Source organism: Peromyscus leucopus, chromosome 6 (genome assembly GCF_004664715.2).
Source record: "Peromyscus leucopus breed LL Stock chromosome 6, UCI_PerLeu_2.1, whole genome shotgun sequence".
In the NCBI taxonomy this organism is placed as follows: Eukaryota; Metazoa; Chordata; class Mammalia; order Rodentia; family Cricetidae; genus Peromyscus; species Peromyscus leucopus.
In genome coordinates this window covers 99751740-99767939 of record NC_051068.1, presented here as the reverse complement: position 1 = coordinate 99767939, position 16200 = coordinate 99751740, and the positions used below count along the sequence as shown (strand labels likewise).

Sequence of the window (16200 nt, the reverse complement as noted above, 5' to 3'; positions counted from 1 at the left end):
ACGCATGCGCGCGCGCGCGCGCGCGCACACACACACATCAAAACAAAATAAAACAATAAAACTTGTGTAGTCCATTATGTTGATTGACTACTCCTGAACATGAGGTCTACTCTGAAATGCTGCATTTTTTTTTATAATAAAGTTTATTTTTAAAAAGGTGGAGGGAAGTAGCGGAAGACACCTAATATTGACCTCTCACTTCCTCATGCACATGAACACACATACACACACACAAATATGCACACATTCTCTCTCTCTCTCACACACATATATACATACACATACACACACATACCCTCTCACACACAGACACAGACACATACATATATAATACACATACATAGAATTAAAAAATACTTGAAACCATTAGATTAAAATACTTGGATGTATAATTTCATGGAATTTACACTTGAAAGAAATTTTTATTAATACCAAATGGATACCAGAAATGACCTCTCTTGACTGTTTGGATGCATATGGCTCAATGCCTGGGAACCTTTGAAAGAAAGCAAATACTAAGTGAAGTGAGAATGGATAGGGTAGAACTAAAGTGGAATTTCATTTGTTGGTCTCAATGATGGGTCATTCAGTTGAGTTGAGGATAAGGCAGACTAGACTGCATACATAACAATAAGAGATTATTTCCAGGATTCCATATAAATCTCACTAGTACAGAACTGTTACCTATCCTGTCTAGATGAAAACACTGAGTTTAACTACTGTTGCATGTGTTTTTCTAGTTTCCTTTTGGATGGGAAAGACTAGACAACTTTTACATGCAGGTACAGAGCACAACTGGGCAGCTTTCTCCCCAGACTCCCAGTAGCAGTCACCTTGTCTAAGAATGATGGTCCTTTGGGGATCAGGCATTCTCCACGAACTGACCAAGAACAATGCCATCTACTATTCATTTTAAATTTAATTGAATAGAGTTCTGATCATTCCTCTCACATGTTTTACTTAGTTCAAAATGGTTAGTAAAATGAAGAGAAAAACTGGATTGATTTTCTAACTTTTAAATAGTTTTAAACTTTTGAAACGATACTGTGACAGACACGTGTGGGGCTCTTCACAGGACTCTGGCATGTCAGGCTATTTTCTAAGTCTTGTCTGTACATATCTTTCCTTCAGATCAAGTAGGGGTGCACAGTGGTTACTTTGTTATTCCTGTTGCATTTCAGAATCCCTGTCACAGAACCGAATTATTCAAACAGCTTTCTCTGGACACTCTACCTTTCCTGCCTCACAGACTCTTTAATGTCCGTAAGTGACATTTATTGAAAGCCCACTTTGTACTGGGCACAGAGTGAAGTGGCCTTTGGAAACCTTCCTGAGTTGCTAGCCTCTCTTTTAAGGAATGTTGTCCTTGATAAGCCACAAGTCCGGAGGCAGCAGTCTGGAATGAAATCATAGCTGGAAGGATTGTAAAAGTAAATTGGCAAATTGATGTTTGTAGGCCCGGGAATAGCTTGGTGATACTCATTTTGGTTAATGTGTGTTAAGCGCAAACAGAAGTCATTTGTAATGACCTCAGTGAGAAAATGGAGCTGCCCACTGCCACAGAGAACCCAATGGAAATCCAAACATTATGCTCTTTTCCGTATCGATCAATTTACATAACAGATGCGGCTGACAAAAAATCATTGTTTCACTTTTAGCCAAATAAATTATATCAAATGAGCTGAAACATAGAAGAAAACAGCATACTAACTGGGCTCCTGCACAGAATGTACCAGCTTATTTCCATAGTTCAGTGATTCAGAAAGTTGGATTAACTTGTCCTTGGTTTCATGTGATAGTATTTGGGAGAATTTGCATGCAGTGAAATAACAAAATATTAGTTTAATCAGATGGATACATTTGAGGAAAACAGCTTCAAAGTATACTCAAAAATGATAAAGGGAAGATTGTAATCTAAGCAGACTTTTAAAAGATTTATATTTTAAAGAAAGATTTACATACTTCATGTGTTTGAGTGCTTTGCATGCATGTATGTTCATGTGTGTGTACTATGGGCACATCTTCTGAAAGAGCAGGATTTGGTTTTAACTGCTGAGCTATCTCTCCAGCAGCAAGAAAGAAAAAAATAACTTCCATAATTCTGAGAGACATGTTCTTTCTACTTTGCTCCTAAACAGACATGTGGTAATTAAAAAAAAAATATTTTTAATGTGATAGTACTCCCACTTTATGAACAAGTTAATCAAAACATTTGAGGGACACCAAGGCCCCTCTTAGCCTATCCAGGTTTTGGAGACCTGGATTACCGGATCCTGTAATGTCTTGTTGTCAGTCTGAAAGAGGAATTCTACCTCCAGGCCAGCATAACCATTTATTTTACAGTGGCGGACTCTGAGAGCTGTAGCCAAATTATCAGTCTGGCTAATGTTCAAGTAAAGCAGGACAAGAGGGCATTCTCTTGAAGAGGAGCCTCCTGGGTACCTGGAAAGATTCCTTCCTCTTCCACCATGGTCCTATCCTACTCTTCAGTTCTCCAGGGAAAGCAGAGTGACGAAAAGGAGGTCATAGAAATGGCACCTGATGTCTCCACCCATGAAATACTCTAAATAGAAGATGGTTGGCTTCAACTACCACTGCGTGTTAAATAGTGGTTCAGTGTTACAGATTTTGTGCCCAAGAAGACAAAAACCTCAGGAGCTTAGAGGGAGCTAGCATTTAGTTGGAGCCCTGTACTTCCCAAAGCAGAAAATTGAAGTGCAGATTTGATAATGTTTTACAAATTCACACAGGTCAGCTAGTGGTTGAACCAAGACTTCAATGAGTAATGCCTGCCAAGAGTTTTTCAAAACTCCCCTGCAGAAGTCTTTAAGTCAAGTGATACAACCGAGGCAATGATTTCTTCTCCAACGCGTGACTTTCCTGATGATTTTTTAACTGTGACCCCGTCATTGAAAAGGTGAAATTGAAAACAGCAGTGGCTGTTTTTCAGATTGCTGTTTTAGGGACTTGAGCAAAGACGTTTTCAGCGAAGAAGCCAGCCTTTGTTCTCAGCCCGTAGTTGTTTTCTTCTTGTAATGGATCAAAAGACCAATGCAGTTGAACTAATAACTGTAAAGTGCCCGAAAACTCGAGAAGAGACTGCAGATGTCATGTCACGAAGGATTTGAATTTCACCTTCAAAACCATGTATCAAGCTCATGTATCCTTCTCCAAGCGTGGTCAAACATGCAAATGTTTGCTTTCTGAATAATTTGCCCTAATGACTTTGAAGCATTTTTAAGGAACAGTGGTGGCATTGTTCGGCCCCGGCAGCAAGCACATCCTTTGTCAGATGTCCTGAGAGATGGAAACAGTCCACCAGGATGGTTTAAGACATGGTGCTACATTGGTTAACCTTGTCTTCAACTTGACAAAATGTTGCCTCTGTAGATTATTATATCCCTGACACTTTGGAGACACACCCTCCTGGCTCTTAGCCATTAGCTACCAAACCATAGAATGAGAGCTCTTTTAATTTCTTAAAAGTTTTAACTTTCCTGCAGACCTTTCACACTTTCATTGTCATTTAGAAGTACTGGAGTTTTGGGGAAAGTTTTAAGTGATTTTGAATAGAAAGTTGCCCGTTGGCAGTTCCGTTTTCACAGGCATTGAGGGCCTCTCGGTTCATCATTTAAACCTGGTCAGTAGAACCGGGGAATTTCAGCCATGACAAGAACATCAGGGTTTCTCTTGACCTCTCCTCTGTCCGTTCTTATTCAGCAGTGGGATTTGGGGGCTAGCATATGTTGTCTTTGGGACAATCCTGGTGATAGAACTGTAGATACTCAATAAGCAGGAAGTTTCTCTGTTGAAGAAAGGAAAAAAAAAGGTTTCTGTGGGAAAGTATCTTCTGAGAGTTGGCAACATGCTACTTTAAATTTCCTTTACTGCTTGCTGCCTTTTAAAAACTCAACAATGTACTACATTTTCTTTTCTAGTAAAATTTACCACATACAGTGTTAATAGTTTTTCAAATACTAAAAGGGGTGTTTATTGTTAAGTCAGGAAATGAACTGAAAATTTTGTCACGCTTAAAATTATTCAGTCTGTTACTGTTGATACACGGAAAAGAGAAATCGAGGCCGGTATAGCTTAGTTAAATATAGATATGATGAGACTGTGCTGTTTTCTTTGCCTCACACTTAGCATTCATGTGTTTTGTTAGGTCGGAAGAGGTCAGTGAGAGAGAATAGGCCGATAGGAAAAGGAGTCACAGCTGATAGAGGTTCCAACCTTATTCAAGAAGATGTTAGAGCAAATGGTAAGCAAACAGGTGCAGAGGTGTACCATGGAAGTTCAGGCAAATGGGAACTGTAAGCTGAGGAGGAAGGAGGGGGTAGTGAACATGGGTTGGTGGAGGAGAGGGCATGCTGCTTGGAGGTGGATTGGGCAGCATCGATGAGACAGAGAAATACCAGGGAACAACTCATGCTGGCAAAGCACAGTGCAACCGTTCACGCAGAAACTCAGAACGATGCCCTTCTCTGGAGTGGCTAAATGTCCCATTTATTTATAGAAGTACACTTCCAGATCTCAGCTCCAGAACATCATAGGGAACCTAGAGATAGTTTGTAGAATTTTCTTCCAGCCCTCTAAGTTGCATAATTCTATGTTAAACATTAGGTCAAATGTTGAATTTTTATATTTCAAAAATGTTAAATTAATTATAAAGTGTGGGGGAGTACATCTCTTTTAGCAGCCAGAAAAATCTTGGCGTGTATTCGGAATTGCTCATACATATTTAAGAAGTAGCCCTTGTAAGCCTTTCTGGACTGACTGTGGATCTTCCCCAGGCTCTGAGAACCTTAGAGAAAAAGAAAAATTAAAGATGCATCTTTGGAGAAGAGAAATGAAACACATAATTAAACATCATAGCTTGCATGATTCCTGTAGCCTGTGCCTCAAGTATGTGGAACATTTGGTGAGAAATCAGTGTTGTGATGAGTCAGCCATTTTAACTGTATAAAATTATCCAACCAATGCGAAAGCCTTTGTCTGCCACAGCTCAGCCCTCAATCTAACCTTGTTACTGAAACCAAGGTATTGTCTTCAGGTATCTGTTCTCATAATGCTTTAGCATTGATAGTGTTTAGAGTCTGCTCCCCTTTAATGTAGTGGAGCATGTGACCCACAGATTGTTATAGTATTTTTTGCATCAGTCAACAGTTAAAAACAATCTGGTTTTAAAAGATACCTTCTCTTGTAGTTAAAAAGTAAGGAAATTTCATTGAATAGTAATGCCTCCAAGTTATTGGAGTATAGTGGTTAGATCTTTATAATACATAATATACTTTAGCACCATGGTCTCTGGAATGAGGTGGCTTGAGGTCCTGTGCAAAACAATAATCCTCAGTTGCCATAGCTTACAACTATTTGAAGAAGATGATTTTTACGCACATGTATGCACACACTTACTAGATAACAAACAAGAAAGGGGAGGACTCATTCAGATCATTACATACTTGAATCCTAATGGAGTCAGTGGTATTCATTCCATGGTAATCAATAACAAGCCCTCATATTCTATCATAGTTGGCCTCCTAAATCCTCCTAAATATTTACAGTATTTATCTTAGTGAGAAACAAAAATAAATATTTCAAAAACCTACAATGTGACTTCTAAGATTGTGCCATGGTGAAAGCCATGTTGAACATTTTCTTATGCAGTTTGTGAACATATTTTCAGATATTAAAGATTAACGAGAATTACAAATGAATCAAAGTGTTTGCTCTTATGCTGCCACTATTGGGTAATAACAAGTTGTGCATAATTTATAAAAATTAAAACTTCCACACAAGGTTCAAACGAACCATTTTGGCTGCTGTGTTTCCGATGAATATTTTAAAGGGCTAGCTAGTTCTTTTCTGTGATTGGCATGGAAGGGGAGGGGACATCAGCCACTTTGGATGCCGCTTGGCTCAAGCAATTTGCAAAATAATAGTTGTCTGTTATGTCAACGGAGCCAAGTTATGAAGAGAGTTTGCATTTTGTGTGAGTCTGAGACTGCAGAGGAAAAAAAAAAAATCAAAGGATTACCAGGAATTTATTGAGGAATGCAAAACTTCTCATATGGAGAGACATTTCACACAGCAGGACCTTCAGCCCATGTGTGAGGCAGGCTGCTTGCACGGTGAAAAACAAAACAGCACCGCCCCCTCCCCTCCTCCCTGTCGGCTTCACCCCCCCTCACTCCATTGACATGCATAGCTGGCCTGGTAGGTGTAAAAATAGACTGGCAGTCCCTGAACTGGACATGGTCACTGAGTGCAGCCTACAGTTGCTGGGGTTTTGAGTTCCCTCTGACACCAGCAAACCGGACAGCAGGTGGGGAGACCCGGTGAGGGCTATGTGGGAGAACTGAGCAGAGGAGTTCAGGATGATGGATTGTCCCCGCTAGTGGGTACCTGGGAGCCCAGGCCAGCGTGCATGGGGCCAGGGCTGGCCCACTGATCACAGCTGTGGAGCTGAGATGGGGAATGCCGCTCTCTGCCAGTCTTGCCATGCGAACAAGAGCGTCAGAGCACAGGGAAACATGCTGGAACTGGATGCAACTCCAGACTACTATGGCTGTAACAGTGACCATGCCAAAGAACCTGTCTTCCGGGTAAGTGTTAGGCCACAGATGGGAAGATGGGAGGATATGGGTCTAAGAATCAACAGTGGTGCTCGTTGGTCTAATCTCTCCACTTCCTGGAAGGAAGCTGACATGAAATCAATGGGATTTCACCACGTGACTGTCTGGGATTCAGTGGCCTTGCTGCTGTGTGGTCTGAACGCTATTGGATGCAGTGTGTTTATCTCTTCTTGCTTCTCTATAGTTACAAACTGACTCATGAGGAAGAGCATTGCACTGTGTCTTTTTAGCTTGGAGTTTTGGCAAGGCTGAACATGCGTGCATGCGTTTGTGTGTGTGTGTGTGTGTGTGTGTGTGTGTGTGTGTGTGTGCATGCACACATACACCATTATAGAGTGAGTTTCAGTAGTATTGTAGAGACTCATGTTCAGGCCACCAAATTCTTTTCCTATTTATATATTGTACATTTCATTCTTTCATTAGGCCAGAGGGCATTTTGTAAGCCTCTGCTAACTCAGAATTCCAGCTCTAGCAATAAAGGCATTGTTCATGTCATTAGTGAGTCATTTCAGTGAGGCCTTTAGATTTAGATTCAGTTATGATCATACTACTTAGTGAAAAGGCTTAAATGCTGAGAAGTCAGATATTTTAAGTTGGCCTTTAGATTTTAATAGTTCTTTAACGTATGCAAAGACTTAATGTGACTTAAAGGTAAGTGTTGACCCAGGTTTTCCTATGTGCCGGAAGAGTCAGAAGTTGACCAGAATTTCATAGTGAACTGGCACAAGGCGTGTTTGTAAGGGAAAGACATCAAGGGCTTTGTCTTCCTGGGCTTGCCCCTGTTTCCAGGAGTGACCACAGGTTGTGAGGTGTGCCTGTCCTCTTTGGCTGTTCCTGTGACCTGGACCTTTGGAACTCTCTGATTGTAGTGACATTGGAGCTGGACTTAGAGCCTGTCAATGAAAACAATCTGCAGAGCAATGCTGTATCTGGCAGAGGAGAGCAGAAAGCCCTGGACTGAGAGGAGGCAGCCCTTCCAAGCCCGGAGTTACCCAGGCTGGAGGAAGTGAAACATTTGGGAAGCAAACCACTTCTCCACGGAGGAGAGTGGCCTGAGGTTTGCTTGGTGAGGTGGAGCCAGGAGCAGGGTGTTGCTCTTTCGGGTCAGAGTTTAAATTAGCCACATCCACACAGAGATCCTTGAGGATCTCACAGTGATCTCTTCTAATAAACCAGAGGTAGGGGACAAAACATGGCGGGCAAGAAGCAGCCACATGCCTGCCCGTTGTAGGATAACAAACAGATTGTGTGAGAATTAATTACCTTATTTAAAAACTGTTTGTATGTTCATGAGCTTTTAAAAATTGTTCGGAATTTAGGACATTTAAAAATATTAGTTAATAATTATATTGATGGCTTTAAGTTATACATGTATAAGCCATTTATTTATCCATAAGGGCTGGAGATGTAACTCAGGGATAGGGCACTTACCTAGCACATGTTAGGCTCTGGGTTCCATAACAGCCCGGGAAAAATGTCTCAGGTAAAATAACACATGGAAGGAAGTGGGAAGCACATTAAGAATTAAGTGCAAGAGTGGAACAAGGTAACGTTTTAAATGTGGGGGACAGAGGAGGGATGACTTCCTGAGTTTCTATAGAGTTGATATATTCTCTGAGGTAAAGAGGAAGTGACAAGGTGACCTTGAAGCCCCAGGGCTAGAAAGAGAAATTCATTCAGAGCTTCAGAGTCCAAAAAGTCATCAAAAATGATATTCCAGTGTGTTGTGTTTTTTCCTGGGTGTGTTGGTACATACCTGTAATCCCCAAACTCAGGAAACTGATGCAGGCTGACCTCACCAGCCCTCCAAAGTGAAGATAGTGAAAAGCAAGACATTCTTCTTCAATATTATTACTATCCACTTGCATTTAAGATTTCACAGATAGGCTTTAAGGAAGAGGAAGTGAGTCAGAGCAGAATAATTTCCAGATGCCTGTGTAATTAAACATGAACATATATAAAGTAATTATAAACATCAGTATGAGCATTATTTTGACTGCATGATATCTTTTAAGTAGTAAAGCAAATTTTTAGAATTCTGTATTTGGGAAGTAGTACATTATTGTTAAAAGGTCTTCATACATTGAAGCCTAAATCTGTGGTACAGTTGATCAGACTCTGTCTGGAACAGTCCAGTGAGTAAATTCTCTAGTTCTATGGCACAGGGTCTTCATTATAGTTATTCCTCTCTGCATTGGTAGCCATAGTGACAGATACACAAATGAATTTAGCTATATTCACAAAGTTACAAAGTCTTTCTATTATGAAAGTTTTAGTTGCTAAATGATTTAATAACTAATTAATGATTTCAGTTACTATTTTATTAGGAAAATGAAAAGTTATATATCTATTATTTTAACAAAGATGTATAACCTAATGGTCTTCAATTTTGGAAAATTGTGCTGACTCATAAGCATTCTGGGTACATAAATTGTAGCAGTTATTTTAAAAGCTACTTTGGAAAATGTACCAAAATGTGTTTGCAATGCCTTTTTTCACTTTGCCAGTGCCATTTAGGACTCTATTACAGAGAGGTATTTGCAGTGAGAAAGGAGGCAGGCTGACCCGTTATTCAGATGCACCCCATCTGAATAACTCCACTTAGCAGGGTGCAGAGCCACACAGCTGCTCATCCTGCAAAGGCCCAAGAGAGTGCCCACATGTGAAAGTGTCACTCCAGATCTCCTGAGAACATGGCTGCCTTCCTAATGACAGTGTCCCCACCTTTCTTAGCTTGTGTCAGGGGTTTCTTCAGCTATGTGGTGCTGCTTACATTAGTCCTTACATTGAGCTCAAAGATCTGCTGTTTTCGTCATTGTCTTGTTAGCTCCTAAAAGAAAACATTCATAGCAGGAGAGAGTGGAGAAAAAACAAAAACAAAACAAAACCAAAAAAAAAAAAAAAAAACCAAAAAACAAAAAAAAAACAACTGCTTATAGATTTTATACAGAGGAGGTCCTGTAGGAATTTTTAATTCTTCATATCATTTTTGTGTCATGTTAATTTCATGTTTATTACAGAAGGGAAAAGTGCATCACTTCTCAGTTACATCTCTAGTTCCACTTTTTAGGTGGCCTTTGCATCTTTTAATCTCAATTGTGAGAGATGTAGCAAGTTCCCTACCCAGGATGTTTCTGTCTGGGGCATCACTTGAAGGTCTTGCAGCATCCATGTGGGCTTCATGGAATTTGACATGATTTGCTAAGGGGCCGTCTAGAACACCTTCAGAGAACACTGTCTTTGCTTTGGCTTATATTCTTATTGTTATCATTTATAAATTTGCATATTGGTCTACATACACTCTTATTTTTTCACATTATGATCACTTTTTGATTATACCTTATTACATCAAATTGATTTTTAAATTCATCCTAAGAACAAACCGTTAATGTGGCCCTTCAGCACAAATGTTGCTTAGATTATCCAACCTGGTTGAGTTTGGAGTCATCATCTGCACTTTTTGTGAGTTCCCTTTCAGAGATTTTCATTTTCTTGCTTCATTTATTTTCATACTTTGCCCCAATTATAGTAGAAACATTTCAGCTTTTTATTTTACTCTTTTCATTATTCTGTACATCTGCTTATTGCCTTGGACTGTGAGCAGTGAGCCCTGTGATATTACAAAAAACAAGTCAACATTCTTCTATTAGGCTGATGCAAAAACTAAGTCAACAGTGACTCTTTCCTGTGTGAGATAGAGTTCTAGGGCAGGCCAAGAAACTACAAAAACGGAATCCTGCAGTATGGGGAGCAAATTCTAACCAAGCAGGAAGACATAAGCACACTGCCTCACTGAGAGTGAATGAGCCAGCGTGGTCAGGGGAGAGAGAGAGAGACAGAGAGAGAGAGAGAGAGAGAGAGAGAGAGAGAGAGAGAGACAGAGAGAGACACAGAGACACAGAAAGAGACAGAGAGACAGAGAGAGACACACGCAGAGAGAGACAAAGGATAGCTGGTATCACTGAAGCACAGTGAACTTGGGGATAAAGATGAATGACGAGAGGCAATCAGTGGCCAACTTTGGCAGAAGTTCATTGTATTCTTTTAAACACAGAGGTTACCTTGATAATGGGATTTTACTTTTATTCAAAGTATAGTGGGATACCTTGAACAAATGGTAGGACTTTACTTAGATTGAAAAGATCTTTCCCCCTCTCTCTCTCCCTTCTTCCTTCCTCTTCCCATCATACACCCCCAACAAGAGAGGAAGCAGTGAGAAATTTAATAATGGAGGGCTGGGTTAGTGTGTAAGCTGGGGAAGTGAGAAGTGATCGGACTCAAAATGTATTTTGTTTCTATTGAAACTTTGTGTTAGTTTATATAGGCTTTTTGTTGGCTTAAGCAACTAGATACAAGATAAGTAGTATTTACCAGAGTGGGGGGTCTTTGTGTGTGTTTATATATATATATGTCTGTGTATATGTGTGAGAGGGGTGGAGGTAGAAGGGAGAAAGGGGGAGGGAGGGAGAGAAAGAGAGAGAAAGGGAGAGAGAGAGAGAGGGAGAGAGGGAGAGAAAGAATATTGTGAATCCTATCGGTATGTCAAGAGAATTAAACTTTTCAGGTTTTTTTTTTTATTTTTTTATTTATTTTTTTTTTTTTTTCAGACGTTTCTTGTGTGCTTTGCGCTTTCTGACTCACTTGTAGCCAGGTGTCGAACTCACAGAATCCGCCTTCTCTTGATGCTATTAAAGCGTGCAAGGCTTTTTTTTTTTAATACTAAAGGAATAAAACAGCCAACCTAAAATTATTTAAAAGATAAGAAAAGTTCTTTATGTAGTTAGATAGTAACTCTAATAAGAACTAAGGATATAGTGAAAATCATTCCATTAAAGCATTTCGAAGAATAATAAATGATACAGAGCATGGTCATGTACTTTTGGGATATTTTATTTAATGACAGAGATCAGACATTGCCTAGTTTTAGAAGTAGGACTTAGACACAGAAAATCAGAGTATAAGACTAAATTAAGTGGTGCCGGGGGGGATGAAATAGGTCCCTCACTGGATGTTGATGAAGAGAAGGACCACTGTGGGTCGTGGTGTCCTGGACGACTCATAGACAGGGACGTTCAGCAGAAATATGTGTAGCAGAAGAGCTCCCATGCAAATGAGCTATCCAGATAGCTGCTTCTAGAGCCTGTCAACCCAGACCTTCAGTTGATGCCAACCAGACCCTTGTCCCCAGGATCCAACCCCGGCCTCCCCAGCCTTCTTCCATCCTTCAAATAAGCAAACAAGAGGACACCTGGATTTCAAGGGCCATCAGCACCAGCCCTGCAGTCAGTATTCACTGTGATTGGCAGGTGCCTAGATGGAGTTACCTCTTAATAGTCAGAATGTCACGTCTGCTAATGGAGAAGGTGGAACTTGAAGTAGATCTTGGAAGCTGTTGAAAAGTAGGATTTGGATTGCTGTGTGGAAGAAATTACAGTAAGCATGAATGAGCCAGGCACTGGTCTGAAGGAATGTCCTAAAGATGGATGAAGTAGAAGTTTCATTGGTAGATTTCAAGGTGTTATGGAGCATCTGAGATTGGTAACTCAGTTTCCATAAGAGCTGCAAAAACCATCAAGTTTACTTAACTCTTGTGAAGATTATCCAGTTAATCTTGGAGTCAGTGGTGTGACATTAGAGTGATCTAGAAATACCCTGTACCCTCTTTCCAGCTATAACATCTGCTGCTCAGGCACAGAAAAAAAATGAAATTTGGGTAAAAAGCATAGGATTGGATTATTAAGAGATAAATAAGTCAAGATTTAAAATACAGACTGTGTATTAGAGGGAGACCACAGACCAAAGGCATTTGGAGATTTGGCTAGGTTGTGCTCATATAATGAACTTCTTTCTCTTTGAAATACCCAACAAAGTGCCTACCACCTACTTAACATGTGCTTAGTGAATTTTTGTGGAAAAGGTAAGTGGGTTAACTGGGAAGTCACCCAAAAAAGCAAATATCATTGTGAACATTTTCTGGATGCAAGTAACATGTCCTCAAATCGAGCATAGGTGGTAAAATGGTAGTTAAAAAATATTTAAAGGACTAAGAAGTTCTTGTCATCAGCTTCTGTTCAAAAGGTGAATGAACTTTTCTGTAATTTACATAATATTTTGTAAAAGAATAGATCTTCTCCTGAGCAGTTATTCATTCATGCGACAAACTGTATACAAAGATTAATAGTTGCATTTTCCAGACATGTATTAAAAGATTGTATTATTGTAAGAGGAATGATTTAATGTAAACAGTGATATCTAACTCAGTATCTTGCACATTCCTCTATATCTTTCATACAGTGAGTACATCCAAACCAAACATCAGTGTTTATTTGAACTGTGTGTTGGTTTTAAAGCACCGTTTCTTCTGCTGTATTTCATAAGATGAACTTCACTATACACATAATACACATAGTGTCTTTTCAAGGTCACACGTCTGGGATGGAGCTGAGAATTCACGGGAGAGAAAGCTCTCTTATTTTTTGAGCGTTTGCTTCCTTCCCAGGCAGACATCTGCTATGATTCTTACTCATTTCCAGTTCCTGACTTAATGCCTTCATTAAATTTATTATGCCACAGGAAACTTCCACCTGTTTTGTAATTCCTTTATTTTCAATTAAGAGTGCCTTTGAAAATTATGCCATTTTATATCACATTTGATTATAAAAATCTTAGGGGTTTGACTTTTCAATGCTTATATTCACATTGTGTTTGTGTGGGCTTGTGTAAGAAAAGGAAAGCCTTCTTTGTACCTTTCTGTACTATTTTCTTATAAGAGCTCAAACATTACCATGACTACCTGACATGAAACCTTTGCAGTGGTATTCCCAAGAAAGTCAATTGTATATTGAAGCTGAGTGAAAACAGAGTAGTCAGTAATCGACATTATTCATCGAAACTGGTTCTTGAGGAATTATGAATGTTGCTGATATATTTTCTTTCTTCTCCTACTCTACCTACCTGACATTAACGAGTTACAAAAGGGGCATTTGAAATAAACTTAGATTTTTTTTTTTTTTTGGCCCTATAGTGTAGGAGTCTCCACATTCTAACAGTTGCCTTTATTGAATAAACACACAGGGCACTAGACTTAAATGTTAAGATTGGAAATCTCACTTTATCATGGACAAATACAAGACATTAGAATTCCACCATGATGAAAACAATGTATTATTGTTTCTTTTAATCTGCTCTTTCAGTAGCTTACTGTGCTAGATAATTGGCCTCCTAAGAGAAAGGAGGATGCATCCGGGGAGACACCTGGCGGGGCAGTGATGTCCGGGAGACTTCGTGGAACATTTTTGAAACCCCTAGTTGTTAGGTATGGCCCCTTTCTGCCCAGCCCCCGAGTTATAAAGGAAAAGGTGTGTGTACTCATTACTTTTTTACTGCTGAGATAAAGTACCGAGGCCAAGGCAAGCTTATAGGAGGACGGGGTTTGTTTAGCTTTACAGTCCCCAAGGGATAAGCGTCCATCATGGCGGTAAGTGGCAGCCATTCAATGTTGAGAGCTCATATCTTGAACTGCAAGCATGAAGCAGAAGGCACAATGTAAGAGTGGCTCAAATTCCTCAGACTCTCAAAGCCCACACAGGAATGCTTCCTCCAGCAAGGCCACACCCCCTAAAAGTTCCCAACCGCACCACCACCTAGGACCACGCATTGAAATACATGAGCCTGTGGGAGCCTTCTCATTCAATCCTCCACAGCTTGGTTAGGAATAAAAGGGGATCAGCAGTTTTCGGTTAGTAATGTGGATATTTTACAGATTCGTCCAGACAACTATTTGGTGTGATTGTTTTTTTTTGAAAGTGGTTTATGGGGGTTAAGTGTAGTAGTGAGTGCATGCCTTTAATCCTCAGCACTTGTGGGACTGAGGGCAGCATGGTCTACAGAGTGAGTTCCAGGACAGCTAGGGTTGGTTACATAGTGAGACCCTGTTTCAATCAAAGGAAACACAACAGAACAAAACAAAATGACACATATAGTATTCAACTAATTCTGCTTTGTTACATGATAATTTTTGATGGTTGATGACGGCTTAGGTGATAAAGCACATTTGGCATGGTGTGATAAATACATAGCATGAAAGGTCTAGTTAGTCTTTTAAAGGTAGCTCTTCTCAAAGTATATTCTATGAATAACATATCTGAAAGATCACCTATGGTGTTTGAAAACAGCAGAACCTTTTGAGACCTCTGGACGTGAATTTCAGGTGGTATCCAGGAGTATATATTTAACAAGATTAAACACGATCTCTAGCTAGCTCATGAATGAAATCCGGTAGGATAACTACTACTTTGTGTTGAGAGTGGGGTGGGTTGATTTTCCTGAAGAGACAGGCTGGGTGCGTACTGTCAGCACACAAGGACACAAGAATGTTAATAGGCCTTTCCTGTTCAACTTGTTGGCAACACTCTATCGGTAATTAAAGAAGCCAAGACCACATGGGGCATGTGGAAACAGAGGATGTTCTGCCAGCAAGCTGGACCCCTGTGGGTTTGTGCATCACCTTAACAGTCAGAAAGGCTCTGTTCTGTGGTGCAGTGGAGTTGGAAGCCACAGCATTTAGAAGACGTTTAAGTCCCACTCTCAAAAGCAAGTCATTTCTGCGTACCTCCCAAGTGTCCTTTTATTTATTGTTTGACCTTGTCAGCTCTCACCAGGAGTCCAGGCACAGGAGCACTGAAGAGGTTATGAAAATGTGTTCCCAAGCTTTAAAAATCAGAATTTGACTCTACTGTTGAGCACTTTGAATAACAAGATTGTTCAGAATGGTCTGTTATTCCCTCTGAGTTGAAGTCCAGTCCATTATCCTGGCTGCATTCTAAACTTCTGCCTGAAGCGTCACGCAGCACATGAGAGATGATTAACAACTACCTCTGGCCTCATTAAAAGTTCTTAGCACATCAACTGCTAAAAGCAAAACCATGGACATATTAGAGTTAGCAGTTTGTTCCAGCAAAAGACAGCTGATGAGTCAATCCTGAGCCAGGACTGGGCTCAGCAGTGGGCAGGCAGGAAGTATGGCTAGAAGATGGAGGTCCTTTAATGAAACAGCTACAAGTCTGTGTTAGCCTTACTTGAGTCTGATGTGAGAAGCCATTTGCTTCATCTGGCTATGGTCTGATTAGGTAGTGGCCCGAGACTGGGTAAAGCTCAACTGCTCTTTGGCCTGGGCTCGGCAATTGTGCTAAGAATATACTGTTAGTTACAGTTTTATCTGTGTGTTACCTTAGGTTCCAGTTTGCTACAGAGGGACTCATGGTACAGAGCAGACAGCTTCTGGGTGAATTGTACTTGATTAACTATAAATAATATGAAATAGAAAATACCCAGTAGTCCATATATAGATATGTATATGTATATATGTATATACATATATATTTGAAAGTAGATAATTTTAAACTATATTCTGAATAGGATTTCCCTTTTCCCAATCCCTCCCAGACCCCCGCTCCACCTTCCCACCTATCCAAATCCATACTTTTTCTTCCTCTGTATCATTAGAAAACAAATGGGAACCTAAAAAAAAATAATAAAAACATCAACAGACCTGTATGTGACCAAA

At 40.0% G+C, this 16200-nt stretch overlaps 1 protein-coding gene across 49 annotated transcripts in view; it reads left to right on the top strand.

The window, feature by feature from the left end:
* Ank2 (ankyrin 2) overlaps nucleotides 1-16200 on the top strand; it is a 596100-nt gene that overhangs the window by 362947 nt on the left and 216953 nt on the right. For 15 of the 49 annotated variants that reach the window (XM_028856214.2, XM_037207062.1, XM_037207059.1 and 12 more), the window contains exon 1: nucleotides 2048-6605. The exons of 27 other annotated variants lie outside the window; for them this stretch is intronic. In XM_028856214.2, the coding sequence (XP_028712047.2) occupies nucleotides 6471-6605 (135 nt within the window). In that variant the 5' untranslated portion in view covers nucleotides 2048-6470. Of the gene's footprint in view, nucleotides 1-2047; nucleotides 6606-16200 lie in introns of those variants that run through there. 7 more of the 49 variants (XM_028856277.2, XM_028856270.2, XM_037207075.1 and 4 more) reach the window with 4 other exon arrangements.